Source organism: Pseudochaenichthys georgianus, chromosome 16 (assembly GCF_902827115.2).
Source record: "Pseudochaenichthys georgianus chromosome 16, fPseGeo1.2, whole genome shotgun sequence".
Classification (NCBI taxonomy): Eukaryota; Metazoa; Chordata; class Actinopteri; order Perciformes; family Channichthyidae; genus Pseudochaenichthys; species Pseudochaenichthys georgianus.
In genome coordinates, this window is record NC_047518.2 from 40,720,355 (window position 1) to 40,746,743 (window position 26,389).

The window sequence follows — 26,389 nt, forward strand, 5'->3', positions numbered from 1 at the left end:
TCATTTTCGGTTGGATTTCACACTTTTATTTCGAGATCAGTGTGAGTGAAAGTGAAAGTAGTTCATGTCACTTTGTGCAATTTTGGAATGTAATGTAAGATATTTATAGGTCAATATTTTATTATGAACATAACATTGTTCACCGATAGAAAGGTAGACTGTTTTGTGTGTGCTTGCAATGAAAGATGGAAGAAACGTTTGAATAAATCCGCAAAAATCGGACTTAAAGAAACCAACGTCGTTGCATTTCTAACACCGTCCCTCTTCCCCAGTTGGAGCTGAACTGTCAGGTGATGTTTCGTAACTACCAGAGGAAGACCGACATGGACGAACCTCCGCCTGTAGGCGAGGGTGACGAAAACAAAAGCAACAAGAGGAAGAACAAAGATCCTCTCTTCGTCCACATGGAGGAGAAGTTCGGCCGCTACGGAGTCAAGATGGAGTGGCTGATGATCCACCGCATCCTCAACCACAGGTACACACACATGGTGTTGTATTATAAACACACACATCAGATATCCCAGGAAGCACACTGGAACTGCACTGCAGACGTGGAGCCATTGAGCTTTTTAACAGATGATTATTCCATGTTTTAATGTGCAATGTTATCAGAATCAAGTTTATCGCCTGGTACGTTTACACATACAAGGAATTGGCTTTGTTGTCTGGTGGTGCGAACATCAACAATCTAAAAAAACAAGTTGCAAAGTAGGTCATGGAAAATGTAAATAAAATATATAAGGATAATAAAAAATAAGTATTACAATTGAGCATTAAAAAAGGATGCTAAAGACAAGTATTTACGCTAAATGTAACTATACAAATAACCTTAAAAGCTAAAAAACAAAAACACTTAGGGCAATGAGTATATACGGCAAACTACAGTGTATTATATTTTTAAAGTTTATAGTTACTGCCTTAAAGATTTTATGTTTTATTCCCTATTTATTCCCTCTAATTAACAAAGAATTTAAAAAGTATAGAACGTCGGGCAGGGCTCGCAGCTAACAATGTCCCGATGTCCCGGGGACCATAAAAATTCCTACTGGGACACAAATCTATTTTGTCCGGGACTATTTCGGGACAGTGAACTAGCTCGCGCTAGCTAACATTGACACTTAAGCCAACTAACTTACCACAGTGGAAGACGGCTTCCACTGTGTTCAGGCATCTTCAGTCTCAGGTGTTATGGCAGAGACTTTTGCAAGGTGCCATAGGGAGGCCTGAACAGTTTCCCCACATGCAGATGATCGTAGAGATACTGCTTGTGTTCCCGATGTCAACATCATGCTGTGAGAGAGGCTTCTCCTGCATGAAAAGGATCAAGTCTGACTGGAGAGGATCCCTCTCTAACCAAATGCTAAATTCCCTCCTCCGTATATCTCTGCATGGCCCTGAGGTTGAGGACTATAATGCAGAGCAGGCAGTTGAGAAGTGGTGGCAAAGTGGCCAGAGAACAGGACGGCCCATGTTTAGCAACTACATACATGTAAATAGTAAATGTGAAGATCTGTTTAGATAGATACATTTATTAAACTGTATTATGGAACTTCTGTTTTTTTATTATCATTCATACCACTTTTATTGCCAGATAGAGGGTTCCGATCATAAAACACAGAGACCATACAGCCATACCGTATTGAATTGAAAAATACAAATCAGAATTCTTCAATGTTGACATGACAATGATACATAAGTCTGGATATTGAGAAACAATAGAAAACATATCTTAAAACAACTCTCTTCCCTTCTACTCTAGGAGAGGCAACAGATCAGACTAATGGCTGATCTGTATATGTTATATGATATGTTTAAAAGAATAAGTATTTTAAACTTACATGGTGGACCAGAGTCTATGGTGTGATGATTAACTGACAAATTATATGTATTCTGCATAATTGGGGGGGCGACGATACAAATTTAAATTTGGGACACTGCTGGTTATATCCGGGACAATACAAAGTAGAATTCGGGACAGTTGTGGGACACTGAGGAAAAAAGTTAATTTCGACCCCTGACGTCGGGGTGTAGATTGCAGTTTGTAAGTTTACTAATGAACCATTATGGTCAGCAGTGCATCGACTCTTTATTTAGTTACTTTTAGGTAAATGTGAAGTATTTTTCCATTTTCTTTGTTTTAACGCATCATTCCTAATGAGGTACGAACCAAACCATGTATTTGGAGAATCGTGTGGATTAAAAAAGAATATCATTGCAATATAATTTCACTTCATTAGAACAATTATGGTGCTTTTCCACTGCAGGGCCTCGCACGGTATAGTTAGGCCTTGGTAGGCCTGGCTCACTTTCTGCTGCGTTTCCATTACAGTTTAGTAGCTGGGGCAGTAACTATAGTAACGCAGTGTAGGCGGAGCCGTGGCGTCATCTTCAATGAGAACCACAAAACCAACATTAGCTGTTAGCTGTTAGCCCTCAGAGCTCACAGCTCCTCATATCTGTTCAGAAACTAGACAAAAGTTAAACAAGTTCAAACCACAGACTGTCTGTGTCATGGAGAATACAGTCGCTGCTTTATTAATGTCTGTAGGCCGTTGTTGTGAGTGTGGACGGTCGGAGCAGATACTGCGTTAGCTTAGCCAAGCTCCATTCAGAAAACAAGCATTTTAAAAGGTGTTTCTCTGCCGTCTGTCTGCAGACTTGTCAAAGCATTAATTCATGGTTTCTACTAACCGGTATCAGTGTGTTGTTACTTCGGCATCATTTTGAAACGTGTATTACAATTAAATCACGGTCAAATATGTTCATCTTGTTGTAGTTGCCAGCGATTCTCTCACTAGTTTAGCATCAGCCCGGTTGTTGGCCCGGAAAGAACCTGGATTTTGGAGAGCCAGAAAACTGTAAAAAATACCCGTTAGCCGGAACTACGCCAAGTGGAAACGCAACAAAAAACGGGCCGGGTTTGGCAAGGCACGCTTAAACCGTGCTGCAGTGGAAATGCGCCATTAGTGAATGAATCGGGTTGAAAAAAATAAATGTCTTTGTTTGATGGCAAATATGAACTTATTCTATAATTGTCTAAATTAGACGAGCCTGAACCGAGAAACACAATGTGTCACTGAGTACAAGTATCTTGGTGTCGTGCTTGACCACAAGCTCAGATGGGATGTTTGGTCTGAGAAAGTAAATGCTGAGTCTCAACAAAGAATGTTCTTTTTACGTACATGATTGTCTTTTAATGTCGGCATCAGAACGGTTGAGATGTTTTATCGTGCTTTTATTGAAAGTGTGCTCTCCTTCGGCTTCATGTGCTGGTTCGGCAACGCCACTGAGGCACAGGCAAAGTCAGTCAGGAGGGCCGTCACGTTGTCCAGTAAGTTGTCAGGAGTCTCGTGTTCTAGTAGTCTAGAAAGCTTATACAGGACAGAGTTTGAAGACCCTCTCGCCTCTCATTGTGAACTGTTGCCACCCGGGCGCAGATATCGTGGCCCTTTGTTTAAAGAGAACAGATCCAGGCTGTCTTTCGTCCCACAAGCCTTCAAACTCCTGAATCAATGATGGCTAGGACGCACTGTTTAGGCCCCTTGTCATGTCTGCCCTTTTTAATCTGTGTCTATGTTGTTGTCAGTGACGTATGTTTTATCTTTTTTAAATGCCTTGTGATGTGCTGCAACCCATTTTCCCCTCAGGGACAAATAAACGAATACTACTACTAGAAAGGACACGGAGTGAAAGTGCTTTTTCATACCTCAATGTTTCTATTTTCTTTTTCATCACAGTATTGATAAGAAGAGCAACATTCATTACCTGATCAAATGGAGAGACCTTCCCTACGACCAGTCCACCTGGGAGATGGAGGAAATGGACGTCCCGGAGTTTGACACCTACAGGCAGACCTACTGGAACCACAGGTGTGCAGACGCGCAATTGTTTTATCATACATTTTTTATCGCAACATCTTCAATTTACAACACAGTACAGAAGACACACACGTTTTGGATTAATTCAAACCCATCCCTCGACCCTACACCCAACCCCCCACTCCACCTACCACCAGGGCAGCAGTATCCCCTCAGGGATAGCGTTCTTATTTGGTCAGGAGATCCTTTAAGTTAGATATCAGATCTGTCCACATTAAAATTGTATCGCAGAAGTTCAGGGTAAGACATTTTCAAAAAACTCTGAAGCCAGTGAGAACTTGAAATATCGTGAGGAGGTTTTCCAACGTGGGACTATAATCTTCTTGGCTGCAGTCAAGCCTGATTTCCCCGTAAGGGAAAGGTGAGATTCATCATTTAGAAGAAGTACAGCATCTTAACTCTATTAAATCTGTAAGGGTACTAATACCCTTCCCCCAACAGTGTAATACTCCTGGACACTCCCATACAACATGTAAGAAAGAGCCAATGGTTCCCTGGGGACAGCATGAGGGTCGGGTAGTGGGTACCAATCCAATTCTGTGTCTAATAATTGCAGATCCAATATGTAATAAGGGTATTTATACCTAGAGTTCTGTGCTAAGTGTGCTAGCATCGCTCAGGGCTCATTTAGACGCTTCTTGTGAGACTTGTTTTGTTTCGGTAAAAATGGTTCGTATCGTCAGTTAAATGATTTTCTTCCCGTTAAGTGAGTATGACACATTAATATGTGAAGAAGACCTGAGATACAGTTTAGTTAAAAATACATATTTTTGTCTAATTATTGGCGTTAGATATGCTCTGACAACATTTCAGATGTATATACTGATGGGTTGGGTTTTTGAAGCACCCCAGACGCAACATTGTTGTATCTTCTTATTTAAGGCAGTAAAAAAACGTGTTTATTTGCTTCTTGACAAAGTTAAGGGTAAAATGTTTCACAGGAAATGCTTTTATTTTGAAGTGCAGGTACGTGTCCTGCTGTTTCTCCTTCCTGTCATGATTTTAAATGAATACGAGTATGTCGAGTGCATTTTCCTCGTCTTCTACCGTTCTTGTTGGAAACTGTTATATTAATATAAACTAAACACGTTCCGTTTGGACAAGACTCGCTTGGTTCTTCATTCGAAGCTTCTATTACACAGACAACAGTAATAAAAGGTGCATCTTCTTTCTTCTGCATCTGAGTTTTTATCTCACAGACTGTCTTTTGTGTTCAGAGAGTTGATGATGGGTGATGAGGGCAAACCTCAGAAGAAGCTGAAGAAGACGGTCAAAGTTAAGAAGGCGGAGCGGCCACCTGCTAACCCGGTTATTGATGTGAGTATTTATTGTAGAGCTGCAACGATCAGGCAACTAATTGATAAGTTGACTGACAGAAAACTAAATGTGAAAACCCTTTTTGGTAATTCATCGTATAATAATGAGAATTTTTCAATGCCAAAAATGCTGTTTTCAGCCTCTCAAAAAGCACATTTGACTGCTTTTCCTTGTTTTATATCAAATAAAAAAATCTTGGACTATTTTTCTGTATTTTCAAACCTTTTCTGACATTCAATCAATTCAGCGAGAAAATGATCCACAGAAAAATTACAGTAGTCAGTAGTTGTAACCCTAATGCTGCGTTCACACGGGACGCGATGTGAACGCAGCATTAGGGCCAGCTGTGTTTCCTCGCATCATTCAAACAAGACGCGCTAGCTCCGGCTAGCGGGTACTTTTTTACCGTTTTCTGGCCCCATAAATCGTGGTTCTTTCTGGGCCAACAACCAGGCTGAGTCGGGCTGAGCATGCTAAACTAGAGAGAGAATCGCTGGCAAGGGGGCTACAACTACAACAAGATGAACATAGTTGACCGTGATTTAATTGTAATACACGTTTCAAAATGATGAAGTAACAACATACCGATACCGGTTAGTAAAAACCATGAATTAATGCTTTGACGAGTCTGCAGACAGACGGCAGGCCAAACACCTTTTTTAAATACGTGTTTTCTGAATGGAGATCGGCTAAGCTAACGCAGTATATGCTCCGACCGTCCACTCTCACAACAACGGCCTCCAGACATAAATAAACCAGCGACTGTATTCTCCATGACACAGACAGTCTGTGGTTTGAACTTGTTTAACTTCTGTCTAGTTTCTGAACAGATATGAGGAGCTGTGAGCTCTGAGGGCTAAGAGCTAACGGCTGATGTTTTCTGTTTCCGCTGATTGTCTACCGCGAGATTGCGTCACGCGAATATGACGCTCGAGTTGAAACAATTGAACTTGAGAGGCCGCGGAATTCGTGTCCACCGCTTCATGCTCGCCGTCAGAGCGAATTTGCGTCTTCCCGCGCCATGTGATGTCACTTTACATGTAATCGCGCCGCCCCAAACATCGCATCGCGTCGCGTCCGGTGTGATTGCAGCATAATTGTGAAACTTTAAAGCAACCAAATCTAACGTTCTTATTTCTAAAAACAGTCTTTGTCGTCATATGTAGTTTCTCATTAACAAAATAATAATGTATTACAGTATATGATATGGCATCGTTGTAAAGTGTATTCCCGTGGCAGAGGAAAGCCGCTTGAATCAGATTTGATTTTCTTCTTGGTTTCTCTCCCTCCAGCCCACCATTAAGTTTGACCGTCAGCCCGACTACCTGGACAGCACCGGGGGCACACTGCACCCGTACCAGCTGGAGGGTCTGAACTGGCTCCGGTTCTCCTGGGCGCAGGCCACCGACACCATCCTGGCCGATGAGATGGGTTTAGGGAAAACCGTACAGACCGCGGTGTTCCTCTACTCACTGTACAAGGAGGTACGGACATCATTTAAACATCCCCTCCACTTAAAACATGTTTTTTTGTGATGAAATTGTTTTATTTATTTAAGCAGAAACACAGAAAAACATGGTACAAAACACATGCATACCATGTGAAGTACATACAAACAGTTCACTTACAAAACACACAAAAAGTACACAAATTAACTAAAAAAAAAACGCACATTCCCAGGACCCCCGTGGACTGGATCAAGAGGCAACAAGTAGCATCACATTACATACTGTATGTACACACAAAAAAGTGAGAGAAAAAGGAATCGGAGCATGCGCAGTCCGTACGTGCTGCTGGGCCGTCGGCTGAAGTCTTTGCGGTGTGTTCCAGTGCGACACATGGCCAAGGCGCCCGAGAAGTGAGGCGACACAACAGTCGTGTTCCGTCTGGACGTGTTCTTTGGTGTCCGCTTGGTGTGTCGGCCCCTTAACGTGATGGTGTGTGTGAAGCTGTGGTTGAAACAAAACGGGACCCAGTAGCTTCCTTTCAATATCTGCTAGAAAGAACCCTGGCTAGATATGATATGTTTCTGTTTGTTGTGCTGATGCTATTTTGTCCGGTCTGCCCTCCGCTGTCACTCAATGTCAGCGTGTCGGGTTTCAGACATGCGACACAGTGACTCTGCCCAATACAGGGGATGGCTTCTGAGTGAGGAACTCTATCCTAAAGGCAGGGCAGGACACGTACAGCTGTGGAGAGATGTTGATGTTTCATGGATAGACAGCGGCTGAATTAAGAAAGCAAATTGTAATTCTCTTTGAATAACATCACCATATAAATGCACTTTTAAATCTTCCAAAAATATAAAGAAAAGCGATTTTGGGTTTTATGACTTGCAATTCATATTGTAATCTATTGTTTATATAATTCGCCGAATGCCTCGATCACATCAGGATAGCAAAACAAACAACTCTCATATTAACTTTGCAGCTGGAATTGTACACGTCTACTCTAATAAGTGTTAACTTTCTAAAATGATATCATTGTTGTCGGGACCCAAATAAGTAATATTTGTGTTAAACATTTGTCCCCAAGACTTTTCCTAACCCCAAGTTCTTAAGTGTATTTTGGTTGTTGTAAAGTATTCGTCAAATTCCCTTCCAAGTAGCATTACACGAGTCTTCAAGGAGTCCATCATGTAGCTTGTTTTAAGCCGTAGCAACCGTGTAATAACTCTAATAAAAACACCGTAACATTTTCCTTTTAATGTTTGTAGTTCCGTCTAATCCAAAAATCGATATATCCACAAGTGCTGGGGGGAAACGATTATTTCGAAAACGATTAATCGGGCGATTATTTGATCGATTAGTCGACTAATCTAACGATTATTTTTCATTCAAAACATTCATAAAAAACGTAATGTAAACATTTTTTTTTTTCACGATACAGTGTCTCAGGGGATCTTAATATTTAAGAACCTATTAATGTGTTATACCAGATTAACGGGAATAATCTCAGCTAATTGACGATACAAACCATGTTTACCAAAACAAAACACAAGTCTCATAAGAAGCATCTAAATGACCCCTGAGCGAAAAATGCTAACGGACATTGGCACAGAACTCAAGATAAAAGTACCCTTATTACTCATCGTAGCTGCACATACAAGATATCCGATTAAAGCTGAGACTCCACAGATTATGTAGGTATATAGTATCATCACTGAGTGATCCGGACTCGCGACAGGGGAAGCAAATACAGTCATCACAACACGTACCTTTACAGAGCTTCTAGGGAGATCGTCTCACCACCGTAGCTGTCAATCTGATCAAAAGACGTGTTCAATGGCATTAAAATGAGAAAACGCGGCTGAATCGGTTAATCCATAGGTTTTTAACGTCTATGTATAAAAAAATGATTGAATTTATAATCCATAATTCCATTTTTATGTAAAAATCGGAGAGCAAATGCTAGCTGCTAATGGTAGCCACCACAGCTAGCTGCCGCTTTAAATGTTCCAACATAGCCGTTGTGCTTGGGTGATATGCCAACTCCATTTGGCAAAGACTGCAAATGACAATATCTTTGCGGTTTGGACTAACTTTAAAATATTCCCATGCTTTTGAAGACCTAGGGCGAGATGTTTTCGTTTGAGGGCTTCGTGCGCAATCCTGTGAGGAGGAGGTGGTAGCCGTTTCAGTCTCCATTGTGTTTGAAGTGCGATTGCGAACTGCTTGTTGCTTTGTTTACACACCCACGTGTGTGTAGCGACGCGTCGACGATACAGCACTAATATCCACAAGTTGCATTAAGCTTGACTCCAACAAAAATACGTCTCAGGAAAGTTTGTTTGACTTTTACTTAAACAAAAGATATCAAAACAAAACACTTATTTTCAACCGATATTGCTCCGTGATTCTTTTCCCCTTCTCACTTCTAATTACCAGCAGCTGCAGTCGGCTATAACGTCAATGTTACAACGGCTGGTTTAAATAAATGATATACTAACAACAAAGGATTACAATGTTCAAATATATCTATATACACCGCTCACATAATATATCAAATTATACATTTGAACTTATGGCTCCTGATGATTTCTCTCCTGATGCAGGGTCACTCCAAAGGCCCCTTCCTGGTCAGCGCCCCGCTCTCCACCATCATCAACTGGGAGAGGGAGTTTGAGCTGTGGGCGCCTGACATGTACGTTGTGACCTACGTGGGAGACAAAGACTCTCGAGCCGTCATCAGGGAGAACGAGTTCTCCTTCGAGGACAACGCCATCCGGGGCGGGAAGAAAGCTTCCAAGATGAAGGTAAGGGAGAAAGTAGAGCAAGTGTTAGTGTGGAGGAACTTCTTAGGAGAAACTGATAAATGGTTCATGGACAAAGTTTGTCTTTTGGTCAATAATAAAGAAAGTCAATATACAAGTGACATCGATCTCAAATGCAGGAACAGAGCTACTTCACCCTCAGAGGACAGAGAAGTTCTGATCACACTATATAGTCGAGAGAAAAGCCAACTGGTCCCACCCTTAAAGTCTCTTACGGAGCGTCCACACTCCAGCTTCAAAAATAGCTTGGAGCTGGGCGTGTCTGGAGCTTGGGGATTTTATTAAAGCAACGCGACCAACAACCAATCACATGAATCTCCCGCCCCCGACATACAAAGCAAAAAACCCCGGGGATTTTATGCGAGCAATATATATATAAACTCCCCAAACGGGCGAAAACCTACCAGTTTCCCCCACTGTCTCTGCCACCTCCCTCCATGCCTGGTTCCTCCGGTTTGTATCCCGGTAGGTGAAGAGGGTCTGCTCATACAAAACCGGGTGATCGCTACGGCGATAATTAGTTTCTCCTCCGACTTTTTTTGAAATATAGAAATGAACGGCGGGATATCTCTCCCAGCTTTGATTGGCTACGGCTTGAGCTGTCAGATTTTCAGAAACGGGATTTGATTGGCTGGCGCTGGCTACTCCGGCGTCAGCGTTCAACTTCTGAGGCCGGAGACGGCGGAGACGGACCGCTATACTACCCACAATTCAGTTCGGCGAAAAAGCGAGGCAACGTGACGTCACCCCATTCAAAGTGAATGGGCGGATAGAAGCTGTCGACGCTGTAGTGTGGACGGGCCGTTAGGCATCATCTAAACATCCCCACCATTACACCATAAAACCCCCTCGTCTCCTTTCACACTTCCTTTGCCCTCCTGCAATGTTAACCCTCAACATATGTCTCTGTTAAACTCATACAAGACTAACAATACAATTCAACAGAGTACAAGGCAATCAGAGTACAAGGCTACATGTGATAATTAGACACGACAGTTATAACGCCAAATAATAATAATATAATGTCATTTATCAAGTGCTTTTCCTGGTGCTCAAAGCGCTTTGCAAGAAAAGAAGAAAAATAACAGCTAAAGTAAAAAGTGCTAAGCTTGGTGGAGTAAGGGCCCGAGGGGTTAGTGGACAAGGAGTTAAGGCAAGAGTGAAAAGGTGAGTTTTGAGGGATTTTTGAATGACGAAATAAAAACTGATTAAATATCTTTGAGTATTAATGACGGAGTGAAGTCAGTTTTGATTTATACTGGAAGATAAACATATTGATACAAAGACCAAACCACCAGTTTTGAAGGTCACCTATTATGCAAAATGCACTTCTCCATGTCTCTTCTACATCAACATGTGTCCCCTCTTCTTCATGTCTCTTCTACATCAACATGTGTCCCCTCTTCTTCATGTCTCTTCTACATCAACATGTGTCCCCTCTTCTTCATGTCTCTTCTACATCGACATGTGTCCCCTCTTCTTCATGTCTCTTCTACATCAACATGTGTCCCCTCTTCTTCATGTCTCTTCTACATCAACATGTGTCCCCTCTTCTTCATGTCTCTTCTACATCAACATGTGTCCCCTCTTCTTCATGTCTCTTCTACATCAACATGTGTCCCCTCTTCTTCATGTCTCTTCTACATCAACATGTGTCCCCTCTTCTTCATGTCTCTTCTACATCAACATGTGTCCCCTCTTCTTCATGTCTCTTCTACATCAACATGTGTCCCCTCTTCTTCATGTCTCTTCTACATCAACATGTGTCCCCTCTTCTTCATGTCTCTTCTACATCAACATGTGTCCCCTCTTCTTCATGTCTCTTCTACATCAACATGTGTCCCCTCTTCTTCATGTCTCTTCTACATCAACATGTGTCCCCTCTTCTTCATGTCTCTTCTACATCAACATGTGTCCCCTCTTCTTCATGTCTCTTCTACATCGACATGTGTCCCCTCTTCTTCATGTCTCTTCTACATCGACATGTGTCCCCTCTTCTTCATGTCTCTTCTACATCGACATGTGTCCCCTCTTCTTCATGTCTCTTCTACATCAACATGTGTCCCCTCTTCTTCATGTCTCTTCTACATCAACATGTGTCCCCTCTTCTTCATGTCTCTTCTACATCAACATGTGTCCCCTCTTCTTCATGTCTCTTCTACATCAACATGTGTCCCCTCTTCTTCATGTCTCTTCTACATCAACATGTGTCCCCTCTTCTTCATGTCTCTTCTACATCAACATGTGTCCCCTCTTCTTCATGTCTCTTCTACATCGACATGTGTCCCCTCTTCTTCATGTCTCTTCTACATCAACATGTGTCCCCTCTTCTTCATGTCTCTTCTACATCAACATGTGTCCCCTCTTCTTCATGTCTCTTCTACATCAACATGTGTCCCCTCTTCTTCATGTCTCTTCTACATCAACATGTGTCCCCTCTTCTTCATGTCTCTTCTACATCAACATGTGTCCCCTCTTCTTCATGTCTCTTCTACATCAACATGTGTCCCCTCTTCTCCATGTCTCTTCTACATCAACATGTGTCCCCTCTTCTTCATGTCTCTTCTACATCAACATGTGTCCCCTCTTCTTCATGTCTCTTCTACATCAACATGTGTCCCCTCTTCTTCATGTCTCTTCTACATCAACATGTGTCCCCTCTTCTTCATGTCTCTTCTACATCAACATGTGTCCCCTCTTCTTCATGTCTCTTCTACATCAACATGTGTCCCCTCTTCTTCATGTCTCTTCTACATCAACATGTGTCCCCTCTTCTTCATGTCTCTTCTACATCAACATGTGTCCCCTCTTCTTCATGTCTCTTCTACATCAACATGTGTCCCCTCTTCTTCATGTCTCTTCTACATCAACATGTGTCCCCTCTTCTTCATGTCTCTTCTACATCAACATGTGTCCCCTCTTCTTCATGTCTCTTCTACATCAACATGTGTCCCCTCTTCTCCATGTCTCTTCTACATCAACATGTGTCCCCTCTTCTTCATGTCTCTTCTACATCAACATGTGTCCCCTCTTCTTCATGTCTCTTCTACATCAACATGTGTCCCCTCTTCTTCATGTCTCTTCTACATCAACATGTGTCCCCTCTTCTTCATGTCTCTTCTACATCAACATGTGTCCCCTCTTCTTCATGTCTCTTCTACATCAACATGTGTCCCCTCTTCTTCATGTCTCTTCTACATCAACATGTGTCCCCTCTTCTTCATGTCTCTTCTACATCAACATGTGTCCCCTCTTCTTCATGTCTCTTCTACATCAACATGTGTCCCCTCTTCTTCATGTCTCTTCTACATCAACATGTGTCCCCTCTTCTTCATGTCTCTTCTACATCAACATGTGTCCCCTCTTCTTCATGTCTCTTCTACATCAACATGTGTCCCCTCTTCTTCATGTCTCTTCTACATCAACATGTGTCCCCTCTTCTTCATGTCTCTTCTACATCAACATGTGTCCCCTCTTCTTCATGTCTCTTCTACATCAACATGTGTCCCCTCTTCTTCATGTCTCTTCTACATCAACATGTGTCCCCTCTTCTTCATGTCTCTTCTACATCAACATGTGTCCCCTCTTCTTCATGTCTCTTCTACATCAACATGTGTCCCCTCTTCTTCATGTCTCTTCTACATCAACATGTGTCCCCTCTTCTTCATGTCTCTTCTACATCAACATGTGTCCCCTCTTCTTCATGTCTCTTCTACATCAACATGTGTCCCCTCTTCTTCATGTCTCTTCTACATCAACATGTGTCCCCTCTTCTTCATGTCTCTTCTACATCAACATGTGTCCCCTCTTCTTCATGTCTCTTCTACATCAACATGTGTCCCCTCTTCTTCATGTCTCTTCTACATCAACATGTGTCCCCTCTTCTTCATGTCTCTTCTACATCAACATGTGTCCCCTCTTCTTCATGTCTCTTCTACATCAACATGTGTCCCCTCTTCTTCATGTCTCTTCTACATCAACATGTGTCCCCTCTTCTTCATGTCTCTTCTACATCAACATGTGTCCCCTCTTCTTCATGTCTCTTCTACATCAACATGTGTCCCCTCTTCTTCATGTCTCTTCTACATCAACATGTGTCCCCTCTTCTTCATGTCTCTTCTACATCAACATGTGTCCCCTCTTCTTCATGTCTCTTCTACATCAACATGTGTCCCCTCTTCTTCATGTCTCTTCTACATCAACATGTGTCCCCTCTTCTTCATGTCTCTTCTACATCAACATGTGTCCCCTCTTCTTCATGTCTCTTCTACATCAACATGTGTCCCCTCTTCTTCATGTCTCTTCTACATCAACATGTGTCCCCTCTTCTTCATGTCTCTTCTACATCAACATGTGTCCCCTCTTCTTCATGTCTCTTCTACATCAACATGTGTCCCCTCTTCTTCATGTCTCTTCTACATCAACATGTGTCCCCTCTTCTTCATGTCTCTTCTACATCAACATGTGTCCCCTCTTCTTCATGTCTCTTCTACATCAACATGTGTCCCCTCTTCTTCATGTCTCTTCTACATCAACATGTGTCCCCTCTTCTTCATGTCTCTTCTACATCAACATGTGTCCCCTCTTCTTCATGTCTCCTCTACATCAACATGTGTCCCCTCTTCTTCATGTCTCTTCTACATCAACATGTGTCCCCTCTTCTTCATGTCTCTTCTACATCAACATGTGTCCCCTCTTCTTCATGTCTCTTCTACATCAACATGTGTCCCCTCTTCTTCATGTCTCTTCTACATCAACATGTGTCCCCTCTGTGGAAAGAGACTCTGAAAGCTTCAGGAACAAAGATTCTCTCTCTTTTTGATCAATTTCTATAAAAACCTGTCTGAAATGAGCTGATCAGATTTTCGCTACTTGATGATGTCATAACGATGTGTTGTCTTGTGTAACCATTAGCCAATCAGCAACCAAGGTACCCCCCCCCCCCACCTTATCACCTGAACCTCCTCCTAGAGCACCATTGAGTTCTTTGTAACCAAATGTCTCTCAGAGGGGCGTGGGGAGGGGCTCCTTATTTTCATCTGAAGTAACAGACAGAGAATCAGCACTTTGGAAACAGGGCTGAAACAGAGGGGATTATGGGTAATGCTGCAAAGATCTGTTTGGTGTTTCAGCCAATCAGAGACAGGCTCTGTATATATCTGAGACCATAATATATTGATGGAAAACAGAATAATAGGGGACCTTAAACTTGTGGTACTTTATATTAATAGTGGAGACAATTGCAGTCTGAATAACTGCATGTTGCTCTGTCCCGTGTTTCACAGCTGAACGTTTGTCCCCCGGTCTCTTTGTGTTACAGAAAGATTCCACGGTGAAGTTCCACGTCCTGCTGACGTCCTACGAGCTGATCACCATCGACCAGGCCGTGCTGGGCTCCATCGAGTGGGCCTGCCTGGTGGTGGACGAGGCCCACCGGCTCAAGAACAACCAGTCCAAGGTAATGCACGCACAGCACTTATATTTAACTTTTTAAATCCTACAAAAATAATTGCAGCCCTAATTTAAAATGCAGATCTGATTTATATACATTTCAATTCAATGTGTGTATATTTCACAACACCTGCATTGCTGCTGTGTTGCACATGATCATTCTAACTCACCAATCACACTTTATTTATGTAGCACTTTGCGAACACAGAAGGAAACAAAAAGGGCTTTCCAAACGGTCAGCAATACAACATCCTAGTTTATGAGCATAGCAACACGTAACCATGGGATCAATGCAAACACTGAACGCCAACAGACGTCAATAAAGACAGGTCTCACTAAAACGTAATGTTACGCTACGTTACGTCTCGTTAGGTTACTTAATGTTTAGTTACGTTATGTTTAAAAGCTGGGTCTTGAGTTGAGTCTTAAAAGTATAGACATGCTGTGTCGCGCTCAGGTCTTCTGTATGTTCTTGTGTTTTATTATTACGTTTAATACCTACAATTGAACGTATTTATCCTCCCTGTCTTTTGTTAGTTCTTTCGCATCTTGAACAACTACCCTCTGCAACACAAGCTGCTGCTGACCGGCACTCCTCTGCAGAACAACCTGGAGGAGCTCTTCCACCTGCTCAACTTCCTGACCCCCGTCAGATTCAAGTCAGTACTCACGCCTCCAGAGCATATATACCGTACTTTTCGGACTATAAGCCGCGACTTTTTCCCCCATTTTGTTTGTACAGCTAACGGCCACTAGGGAACCTCCTACATCTATGGATTTTACAGGTAACATTAACCACCTTTAACGCCACCTTTAAGCGGCGGGCTCCAGCAGGAAAAGCTGGAGGCCGGAAAAGAGTGAGACAGGTAGCGCGCCAAAGTAAAAGTGGAACCGAGAGACAGAACGAGAGCAAGACAGACGGACAATTTAGCTGCTGCGGCTTATATGCAGGTGCGCTTTATAGTCCGAAAAGTACAGTGTATATATATGAGCTCATTTCCCCCATTTGGGCTTCGCTCCATTGGCTGCCCGTACATTTTAGGGTTCATTTCAAAATCCTTTTATTGACTTTTAAATCCCTGAATGGCATGGCCCCACCATGTCTTTCTGAGCACCCCTACACGCCCAGCCGCCCTCTCAGGTCAGCTGATCAACGGCTCCTGAACCAGGTCTAAGCTCAGAGGGGACCCTTCTTCCTCTGTCGCGGCTCCCGCGCTGTGGAGCGATCTGCCCCTGCACATCAGACAGGCCGCCACACTGCTTTTAAATCGCTTCTGAAAACCCACCTCTTCTCCTTAGCGTATTGACATCTTTTAGATTGTTGCTTTTATTGCTTTTAAATTGTCTTTTGTTTTTACTTATACATGTTTTATGGTGTGTGATTTTGTATGTTTTGTTTATTTGACTGTACAGCACTTTGGTCTGGAGGTGCTTTACGGGAACTCCACCTTTCTCAAAGAGTACACTAACACTTGAACCTGAACACACACATGCACGTGTGCAATATGTGGTGTGATGTGTTTCGGGCCTTAACATTAAATTACAGCAGGGTTGTGCGGTTATGAAGGCATTATAAGTTAGCTATGATGTAGTTTAAACAATATTGGATGATAGTCATTTTTTCTGTGTGTTTTGGACTGAGATAAATCACGGGTCAAAATGTACCCGCGGACACCATGAACGGAACCAGCTTTCGAACACAACACAAGGGTTAACTACGAGGACCCCCCTCCCCACCCTCCTGTATTCATGGCATCATTTCTCTCCGCAGCAACCTGGAAGGCTTCCTGGAGGAGTTTGCAGACATCGCCAAAGAGGATCAGATCAAGAAGCTGCACGACATGCTGGGCCCTCACATGCTCCGCAGGCTGAAGGCCGACGTCTTCAAACACATGCCTTCAAAGACGGAGCTCATCGTGAGGGTGGAGCTCAGCCCGATGCAGAAGTACGTAAAGAGACGATGTGTAGTGATATATTCTAACGGGTGTTAAGTTACACACACATGAAGATCAAACCAGTCTAAATGACGGCGCAACACATTTTTTGTGCATTATCTGATGTATGAAGATAATTTTTAAAAAGTATTAACGTGTCGGAGAATATATTATTCTATACTTTCTGTGTGTGAACCTATTATCGAGAGACAAGCTTGTTTATTGTGTAGCTTAACATTAAACATTTAGAATATTGAGAAAATGTACTTAATGTTTTTCTTTAGGTCCATACCTCAAATATTAAAATTATGATCATAACAAATTTAAGGAAAAGCAGCAAATATTGACATTTGAGAATCAAGAAACATCGAAACATCCCACATTTTGCCATGAAAAGATACTTATGATAAGTTAATTATTTTCTGTATTATTTATTCCTACAACACTTTGACTATTAATCCGTATTTTTAATCAAAATTACAACTTATTGAAGACTATGGATATGAATTCTCCTGCCTCTTAATTCCCGATATTGTAGGATATATAGTCTGAATTAAGTGTTTTTGACATTTTCCCTTTGTCTAATCTATTCTCATTATCTTTTCATATTCTCATTGTTTTTCCTAATAAAGGAAGTACTACAAGTTCATCCTGACGCGTAACTTCGATGCTCTGAACACTCGAGGAGGAGGAAACCAGGTGTCTCTGCTCAACGTGGTGATGGACCTGAAGAAGTGCTGCAACCACCCCTACCTGTTTCCTACCGCCGCCATGGTACCGTACATATCTCAAATAAATAACATCCTTTGTTTATATACGTGGCTGAATGCTCAGGATAGCAAAACAAACACTCTCACATTGAAGGTCCCCTATTATACTGTTTCTCATCAATACATTATAGCTCTCAGATATATACAGAACCTGTCTCTGAAGTGTTTAGCTCCAAACACCAAACAGATCATTGCAGCATTACCCATAATCCCCTCTGTTTCAGCCCTGTTTCAAAAGTGCTGATTCTCTGTCTGTCTTTATGGCGCATTTCCACTGCAGGGCCTCGTACGGTATGGTTAGGCCTTGGTAGGCCAGGCTCACTTTATGCTGCGTTTCCATTACAGTTTAGTCGCTGGGGCAGTAACTATAGTAACGCAGTGTAGGTGGAGCCGTGGCGTCATCTTCAATGAGAACCACAAAACCAACATCAACCGTTAGCTCTTAGCCCTCAGAGCTCACAGCTCCTCATATCTGTTCAGAAACTAGACAAAAGTGAAACAAGTTCAAACCACAGACTGTCTGTGTCATGGAGAATACAGTCGCTGCTTTATTTATGTCTGTAGGCCGTTGTTGTGAGTGTCGATATATACTGCGTTAGCTTAGCCGATCTCCATTCAGAAAACACGCATTTTAAAAAGGTGTTTGGCCTGCCGTCTGTCTGCAGACTTGTCAAAGCATTAATTCATGGTTTTTACTAACCGGTATCAGTATGTTGTTACTTCATCATTTGGAAACGTGTATTTCAATTAAATCACGGTCAAATATGTTCATGTTGTTGTAGTTGTAGCGATTCTCTCTCTAGTTTAGCATCAGCCCGGTTGTTGGCCCAGAAAGAACCTCGATTTGAGAGCCAGAAAACTGTAAAAAATACCCGCTAGCCGGAAATACGCCGAGTGGAAACGCAACCAACAACGGGCCGGGCACGTCACGCTTAAACCGCTCTCCGTGCTGTAGTGGAAATACGCCATTAGATGAAAGTAAGGAGCCCCTCCCCATGCCCCTCTGAGAGATATTTGGTTAAAAAGAACACAATGGTGCTGTGGAGGAGATTCAGGTGATAAGGTGGGGGGGTTACACAAGCCAACACATCGTTTTGTACATGTTTATGTACAAAAGACAGGAACAAGTGGATTTTGCGTAATAGGTCCCCTTTAAGTTTGCATCTGGAATTTTCTTTCTAAACTTTCTAAAATGATATCATGTAAAAAAAAATCCGGACCCAAATAAGTCTATTCTTATTAAACATTTGTCCCCAAAACTCGTCCTAACCCCGAGTTGTCGAGTTTATTTAGCTTATTGTAAAGTATTCGTCAAATTGAATTCCAAGTAGCATTAAACGAGTCTTCAAGAAGTCCATAATCTAGCTTGTTTCAAGCCGTAGGGACGTGTAATAGCTCTTAATAAAAACACCTTTAATGTTGATTCCTGTCCTCTATACGATTTTAACACCATTTTAACGGAACAAGGTGTTTATTTCTGGGCTGAATGTGAACAAGTTCTATGAATGTAAACACATGTATAGGGGTATAACTTAATTTATTGATCAGCAATCCAATGTCATTGATGCAAAGTTAATACAAAAATGTTTTTGGGCGGCATTATTGTGTCAACCATTTCGTCCAAGAGCTCGTCCTCCCCTAACATTCAGACAAACCTTAAACATGAGACAAATGGCACGGTGGAAAAGGTATATTTGTTTTTAAAAGACTGGCAAATGATATTTCAGTTCTAATAAATGTAACCGATTGCAGGTCATTGAATTCAATCCAAATCCTATCATTTGAAATATCAGTAAATATTGTATTGTTGTCCAAAGAACGAACATCATATCATACCGTGATGGAAGTTGTGATTTTACACCGCTAATGTTTAACGCAGTCTTGATGTGTTTTCTGTGACTTTAGGAGGCAGCGAAACTTCCGAACGGCATGTACGAGGGCAACGCTCTGACCAAGTCTTCAGGGAAGCTGACGCTGCTGCAGAAGATGATGAGGAAGCTGAAGGACGGAGGACACCGAGTGCTGATCTTCTCTCAGATGACCAAGATGTTGGACCTGCTGGAGGACTTCCTGGAGAACGAGAGCTACAAATACGAGAGGATTGATGGAAGCGTCACGGGCAGTATGAGGCAGGAGGCCATCGACAGATTTAATGGTGAGCCACATACGTCAAACCCCGTGTGAATTCATATTCAATCCACCTGATCACCTGGATCTCCTCTAGAGCTCCATTGAGTTCTTTGTAACCAAATCTCTCTCAGAGGGGCGTGGGGAGGGGCTCCTTGCTTTCATCTCAAGTAACAGACAGAGAATCAGCACTTTGGAAACAGGGCTGAAACAGAGGGGATTATGGGTAATGCTGCAATGATCTGTTTGCTGTTTCAGCCAATCAGAGACATGCTCTGTATATATCTGAGGCCTGTCATATATTGATGAGAAACAGTATAATAGGGGACCTTTAAGATCTAGTATTCGTTGTGTCGAACATTCGTTTTTATGTTTATCTTTCACAATTAACGTGGCATTGAAGCCGTTTCATTGTAGGACAGCTGTTGGGATTAACTCCCTCTCTTGTATATCAGCATGTGAAGGACACTGTTCAGGACCTAGTTGATGCTCTGTATGTGACGACTACTTCCATTCGTGAGAGGATCACAAATACATGAAAAACAGTATAATGGGGAGCTTTGAGTTTTTTATAGCCATAGGCGCTTTCACACCGGAGTGCTTTCCCCCGAACTAGGCCGATAGGGGGGGGTGATAGTTCGCGTGATAGTCCCTGCTAGAGAAGTTCTACTAGGACAGTTCGAGGGACTACAGAGTTCGGGGGGAACAAGTACCGGCTAAGTACTTGGTGTAAAAGCGGCTATATCTCCGCTGTAGCTACCGTGCATGACAAAAAAGCCTTGAATCTTGAGTGTGAGAAGAGGCTAATGTTTCTCTTCTGTTTCTCCTCCCCTTAGCTCCGGGGGCTCCGCAGTTTGCGTTCCTCCTCTCCACCAGAGCTGGAGGTCTGGGCATTAATCTCGCCTCCGCTGACACCGTCGTCATCTACGACTCGGACTGGAACCCGCACAACGACATCCAGGTACTGAAGCTCTGAGTGGTGCAGTCCCTCACTTCAATTTCAGCATCTTGAGATGATCGGAAACTGGTTTATCACCACGTAGGTGGACACGTACGAGGAATTTGACTTGGTGTCGTGGTGCATACATTGGGTTCGGGGCCTCCCCTAGAACATTTTGATTTTTGCAGGTCTTAGATGCCGTCTGGTTCTCTAGACTGAATTATAAGATGAACCACCACAATATTATATTGTTCAATTTCAACTTTATTCTTCATTTCACTTGTTTGTTTGTTCTTGTGTGTGTTTGCTCGCTTGCATGCCCTGCATAGCTATAAGAAATACTTAAGTTGTTGGTCAAAACACTTTCCACCTGATGAAGGCAAATGCCTTCCCAGATGGAAAAAAGTGGAACACATTACATTCAGTTATAACTGCCAAAACAAACATTATTTACACTATTATGGCCCCTGTTAAAAATGTTTGTAATGTTAACTACTGTAAGTTGGTCGAACGAATGCCTCCTCATCCGGAAGCTGGCCGAGCAGACCCGAGCAGCAGTCGAGAGGAGCCGAGCGCATCCGCGAAGCACACAAAATGGCGACGTCAGAGTTCCCGTTAGCCGGCAAATCTAAATCTCTTCGGTCAAAATAATTTCCCTTTAGAGCAATACCGCTTCAGTTGCGCCACTTATGTGACAGACAAGAATAGTATGTGACAGACAAGAATAGTCAACTCTAATGTCGAACACTTAATGTGGAGAAAGAGATGTCCTGGATGGGTTGATTGTGCGTTGATCTGTTGGTAATGCCTCGGGGCTCCATGTAAACAAATGCATAATGCTGTGCTATACTTTGCGGCCTCATCCAGTTGCACAGCGATGCTTATTGTTTAGGTGTCTTTTAATAAGCAGGTAGTCATATCATTAGCTAGAACTCGCTGGATCTGATCGATATGGACATAAACGCGAGTGAAGTCTAATCTGACGGGAGAGAGAGATCAGCTGCTGCTGACGAGTCGAGACTCGACACGCAGCTCTGCATGATCGCATGCAGCGGTGAGCGGAACAAAACACACACCAGGTTAGAATATCACACGTAGCTATTTTAATTACTTCTCAAACTACCTAAACTAGTTATAGATGTGTTTAGTTTTACTGTCGGGTCACTCATTACTGATCCGCGAGCTGCATGATACTGGCATAATAGATTGCCCGATCGGGCAACCAGCAGGTGAGGCTTCATTGCCCGAGCTAAATACTAGATGGCCCCGGGCCATCGCGCAGTCGTTAATGTCGAGCCCTGCTATATTCTCCATGACACAGGCAGTCTGTGGTTTGTACTTGTTTAACTTTTGTCTAGTTTCTGAACAGATATGAGGAGCTGTGAGCTCTGAGGGCTAACAGCTAACGGCTGATGTTGGTTTTGTGGTTCTCATTGAAGATGACGTCACAGCCTACGCAGTGTAGGCGGAGCCTACCAAGGCCTAACTATACCGTACTAAGCCGTGCGAGGCCCTGCAGTGGAAAAGCGCCATTAGTCTAGGAAGCGAATTCGAGTATTGACTCACTTATGTTCAAGAAATCCAAATACCTTGCTCGTTCCATTCAAGTGCTTTATTAGGAGGTTCAATGGATCAGCAGGCGGCCCAATGCCGACGTGCTGCACGGTATTTAAACAAACAAATCCCAGTCGTACGGATGTGTGCGGTCAAAAACGTTTTCCAACTTCCTCTCTAGACTTCCTGCTGTGTCACGCTGGCGTTCACCTGAGCACGCTCCTACGATCTGCTTTCTATAAATAATAACAAAACATAAAACTAGAGCTGTCCATAAGCAAGATAAAACGTTACAAAAACAGTATAATAATAATTCATAGTTATTCAGCTCATTTAAGTTAAACCATAATTCATTACCGTAAAATAATGTGCCTTGATGGCTCTTACAACATCACAGCAAAGATATGAACAAATATAGTAAAATAGAAATTAAAATAAAGCAGTAATTTACATTGAAATGCAATAAAACATGTGCAGTCAGCAAACCAGATATTGTCCACATTGTGATGATGCAGTGGCTTTGACGGTGGAGTTGTCCCAGGTCTTTTATTAGTAACATTCAATGCGTTTGTTTATGTTTGTGTTCAAGGCTTTATTGTCGTTAGCTACAGTGTAGATCTGTGAATGAAAAGCGTAGATCACGGCTCCTCCAACAAGGCAACATATATACAGGACAGAGAACAACTAAAACCGATAAAATAATGCAAGTAAATACAAATAAAATCGAATAGAAATAGTGCAAGAAGAGTCTATAAACAAGTAAATCGAATATGATGATAAATAAATCAAACATAAAAGGTTACTTAAGAATAACGATAAAGCTTTAAAAGGGCAAGTGACGCCATGAGAGGAATTGTTGTGTGTAAATATGTGGACTGTAAATAATGATTCCAGATAAAGCTGCTTGTTTCTTGTTTGCTCTTCGATTCAAGATTCAATGGCTTCACCAACGTTTGAACAAGAGGTTCATCGTAGTTGTTGGAAATAAAAATCTTCCCAGGATTCTTATTAGAAACATAAAAAGCTACTTAAGACATTAAAATAAAGATGTAACAGTGCAGTAAGAAAGTGCAAGTGACACATGTTGCAATTAAAATAAAGTACCGTAATTTTCGGACTATAAGGCGCACTGGACTATAAGCCGCAGGTAGGGATGTCCCGATCACCTTTTTTTGCTCCCGATCCGATTCCGATCATTTGATTTTGACAATCTGCCGATACCGATTTTTCCCGATCCGATCTTTATGCAATGCATTAAGAGAAAAAAAAGGTAACAGATAACGGCTGGTCATCCAACGCGATGAATTCAGCTATCTTGGCTGTTATTGTTTGGCCTTTTCACTGTTCTGGGGCAGTTTCTCTTTCCTTTTGAAAGTTGTTGGTGTTTGTTTCTCAGGTAGCGTATTAGATTGGTCGTGTTGAACGTAGCTCTGTTCTTTCCTTGCAAACATTGCATCTGGCTGTTACACTGCCTTCGCTTTCAATTTTATAATACTTCCAAACTCCTGACATTTTCTCTGTCCCGACTCCCGAGTCACCAGCTGAACGTAGCCTCTCGTTAGCTTGCTGCTACTATTAGACACTGCGCCCACTCTGTTGCCAGATTTCAGAGGAATAAGCAACCAGGTCTGAAAACAAGCCCGCAGGTGTTTTAATGTTTAATTACCGTATGTAAGCGGTCCAGCCTTTCGGAACCCGTTGGTGATCGTGGATGTTTTGACACTCGTCCACACTGTCAGGATCCACTCGCAAACCTGAGCGAAAGTTGCTTTTCGCATGCGACCAGTTTTGGTGAATGATTTATCGCCGCTAGTCGTCCACGCCTCCCACTGAGCGAAGGGTTTGTGCATGAAAACTTCCTTTGCACAAACTGTCTCGCTCTCGTATTGTCTGTCTGTCTTGCTCTCGTTCTGTCTCTCGGTTCCACTTTTACTTTGGCGCGCTACCTGTCTCACTCTTTTCCGGCCTCCAGCTTTTCCTGCTGGAGCCCGCCGCTTAAAGGTGGCGGGCGCGGACCGGCCATAGAGCCCATAGAGTTAAAGGTGGTGGACTGTAACCTGTAACATCCATAGATTTAGGAGGTCCCCTAGTGGCTGTTGGCTGTACAAATCCATAGATTAGCCGCACCGTTATATAAGCCGCAGGGTCGAAAAATGGGAAAAAAGGCGCGGCTTATAGTCCGAAAATTACGGTATGTGTAAAAAGGTATAAATATGTGGACTGTAAATAATGATTCCAGGTGATTGATCTGTTTCTGCTTGGCTCTCCGTAGGCGTTCAGCAGAGCTCACCGTATCGGTCAGAACCGGAAAGTGATGATTTATCGCTTCGTCACCAAAGCCTCGGTGGAGGAGAGGATCACGCAGGTCAGTGGGAAGGAAGGACTGCAAGAGACAACAAGCATGGCAACACATGTTCTTGCTAACCTTTTAGTTTGTCCTCCTCCTCCTGTCTGCAGGTGGCGAAGAAGAAGATGATGCTGACTCACCTGGTGGTTCGGCCCGGCCTCGGATCCAAGACCGGGTCCATGTCCAAACAGGAGCTCGACGACATCCTCAAGTTCGGCACCGAAGAGTTGTTCAAGCATGAACTCGGAGAGGGTGAGCCCACTTTATCACACGGATAGATTTACAGGTCACCCCTCTTCTCCATGTCTCTTCTACATCAACATGTGTCCCCTCTTCTTCATGTCTCTTCTACATCAACATGTGTCCCCTCTTCTCATGTCTCTTCTACATCAACATGTGTCCCCTCTTCTCCATGTCTCTTCTCTCTTCTTCATGTCTCTTCTACATCAACATGTGTCCCCTCTTCTTCATGTCTCTTCTACATCAACATGTGTCCCCTCTTCTTCATGTCTCTTCTACATCAACATGTGTCCCCTCTTCTTCATGTCTCTTCTACATCAACATGTGTCCCCTCTTCTTCATGTCTCTTCTACATCAACATGTGTCCCCTCTTCTTCATGTCTCTTCTACATCAACATGTGTCCCCTCTTCTTCATGTCTCTTCTACATCAACATGTGTCCCCTCTTCTTCATGTCTCTTCTACATCAACATGTGTCCCCTCTTCTTCATGTCTCTTCTACATCAACATGTGTCCCCTCTTCTTCATGTCTCTTCTACATCAACATGTGTCCCCTCTTCTTCATGTCTCTTCTACATCAACATGTGTCCCCTCTTCTTCATGTCTCTTCTACATCAACATGTGTCCCCTCTTCTCATGTCTCTTCTACATCAACATGTGTCCCCTCTTCTCATGTCTCTTCTACACCCTCTTCTTCATGTCTCTTCTACATCAACATGTGTCCCCTCTTCTTCATGTCTCTTCTACATCAACATGTGTCCCCTCTTCTTCATGTCTCTTCTACATCAACATGTGTCCCCTCTTCTTCATGTCTCTTCTAAATCAACATGTGTCCCCTCTTCTTCATGTCTCTTCTACATCAACATGTGTCCCCTCTTCTTCATTTCTCTTCTACATCAACATGTGTCCCCTCTTCTTCATTTCTCTTCTACATCAACATGTGTCCCCTCTTCTTCATTTCTCTTCTACATCAACATGTGTCCCCTCTTCTTCATGTCTCTTCTACATCAACATGTGTCCCCTCTTCTTCATGTCTCTTCTACATCAACATGTGTCCCCTCTTCTTCATGTCTCTTCTACATCAACATGTGTCCCCCCTTCTTCATGTCTCTTCTACATCAACATGTGTCCCCTCTTCTTCAGTCTCTTCTTCATCAACATGTGTCCCCTCTTCTTCATGTCTCTTCTACATCAACATGTGTCCCCTCTTCTTCATGTCTCTTCTACATCAACATGTGTCCCCTCTTCTTCATGTCTCTTCTACATCAACATGTGTCCCCTCTTCTTCAGTCTCTTCTACATCAACATGTGTCCCCTCTTCTTCACGTCTCTTCTACATCAACATGTGTCCCCTCTTCTTCATGTCTCTTCTACATCAACATGTGTCCCCTCTTCTTCATGTCTCTTCTACATCAACATGTGTCCCCTCTTCTTCATGTCTCTTCTACATCAACATGTGTCCCCTCTTCTTCATGTCTCTTCTACATCAACATGTGTCCCCTCTTCTTCATGTCTCTTCTACATCAACATGTGTCCCCTTTGTGGAAAGAGACTCTGAA

At 42.7% G+C, this 26,389-nt stretch overlaps 1 protein-coding gene across 2 annotated transcripts in view; it reads left to right on the forward strand.

Moving 5' to 3' along the window:
- The window catches only part of chd4b (chromodomain helicase DNA binding protein 4b), a 64,427-nt gene that overhangs the window by 15,401 nt on the left and 22,637 nt on the right, over positions 1 to 26,389 (forward strand). For both annotated transcript variants that reach the window (XM_034101676.2, XM_034101677.2), the window contains exons 13-25: positions 273 to 475; positions 3,738 to 3,869; positions 5,096 to 5,195; positions 6,488 to 6,679; positions 9,250 to 9,450; positions 14,789 to 14,926; positions 15,457 to 15,578; positions 16,691 to 16,864; positions 17,486 to 17,627; positions 19,529 to 19,778; positions 20,587 to 20,711; positions 24,517 to 24,609; positions 24,702 to 24,843. In XM_034101676.2, the coding sequence (XP_033957567.1) occupies positions 273 to 475; positions 3,738 to 3,869; positions 5,096 to 5,195; positions 6,488 to 6,679; positions 9,250 to 9,450; positions 14,789 to 14,926; positions 15,457 to 15,578; positions 16,691 to 16,864; positions 17,486 to 17,627; positions 19,529 to 19,778; positions 20,587 to 20,711; positions 24,517 to 24,609; positions 24,702 to 24,843 (2,014 nt within the window). The remainder of the gene's footprint in view (positions 1 to 272; positions 476 to 3,737; positions 3,870 to 5,095; positions 5,196 to 6,487; positions 6,680 to 9,249; positions 9,451 to 14,788; positions 14,927 to 15,456; positions 15,579 to 16,690; positions 16,865 to 17,485; positions 17,628 to 19,528; positions 19,779 to 20,586; positions 20,712 to 24,516; positions 24,610 to 24,701; positions 24,844 to 26,389) is intronic.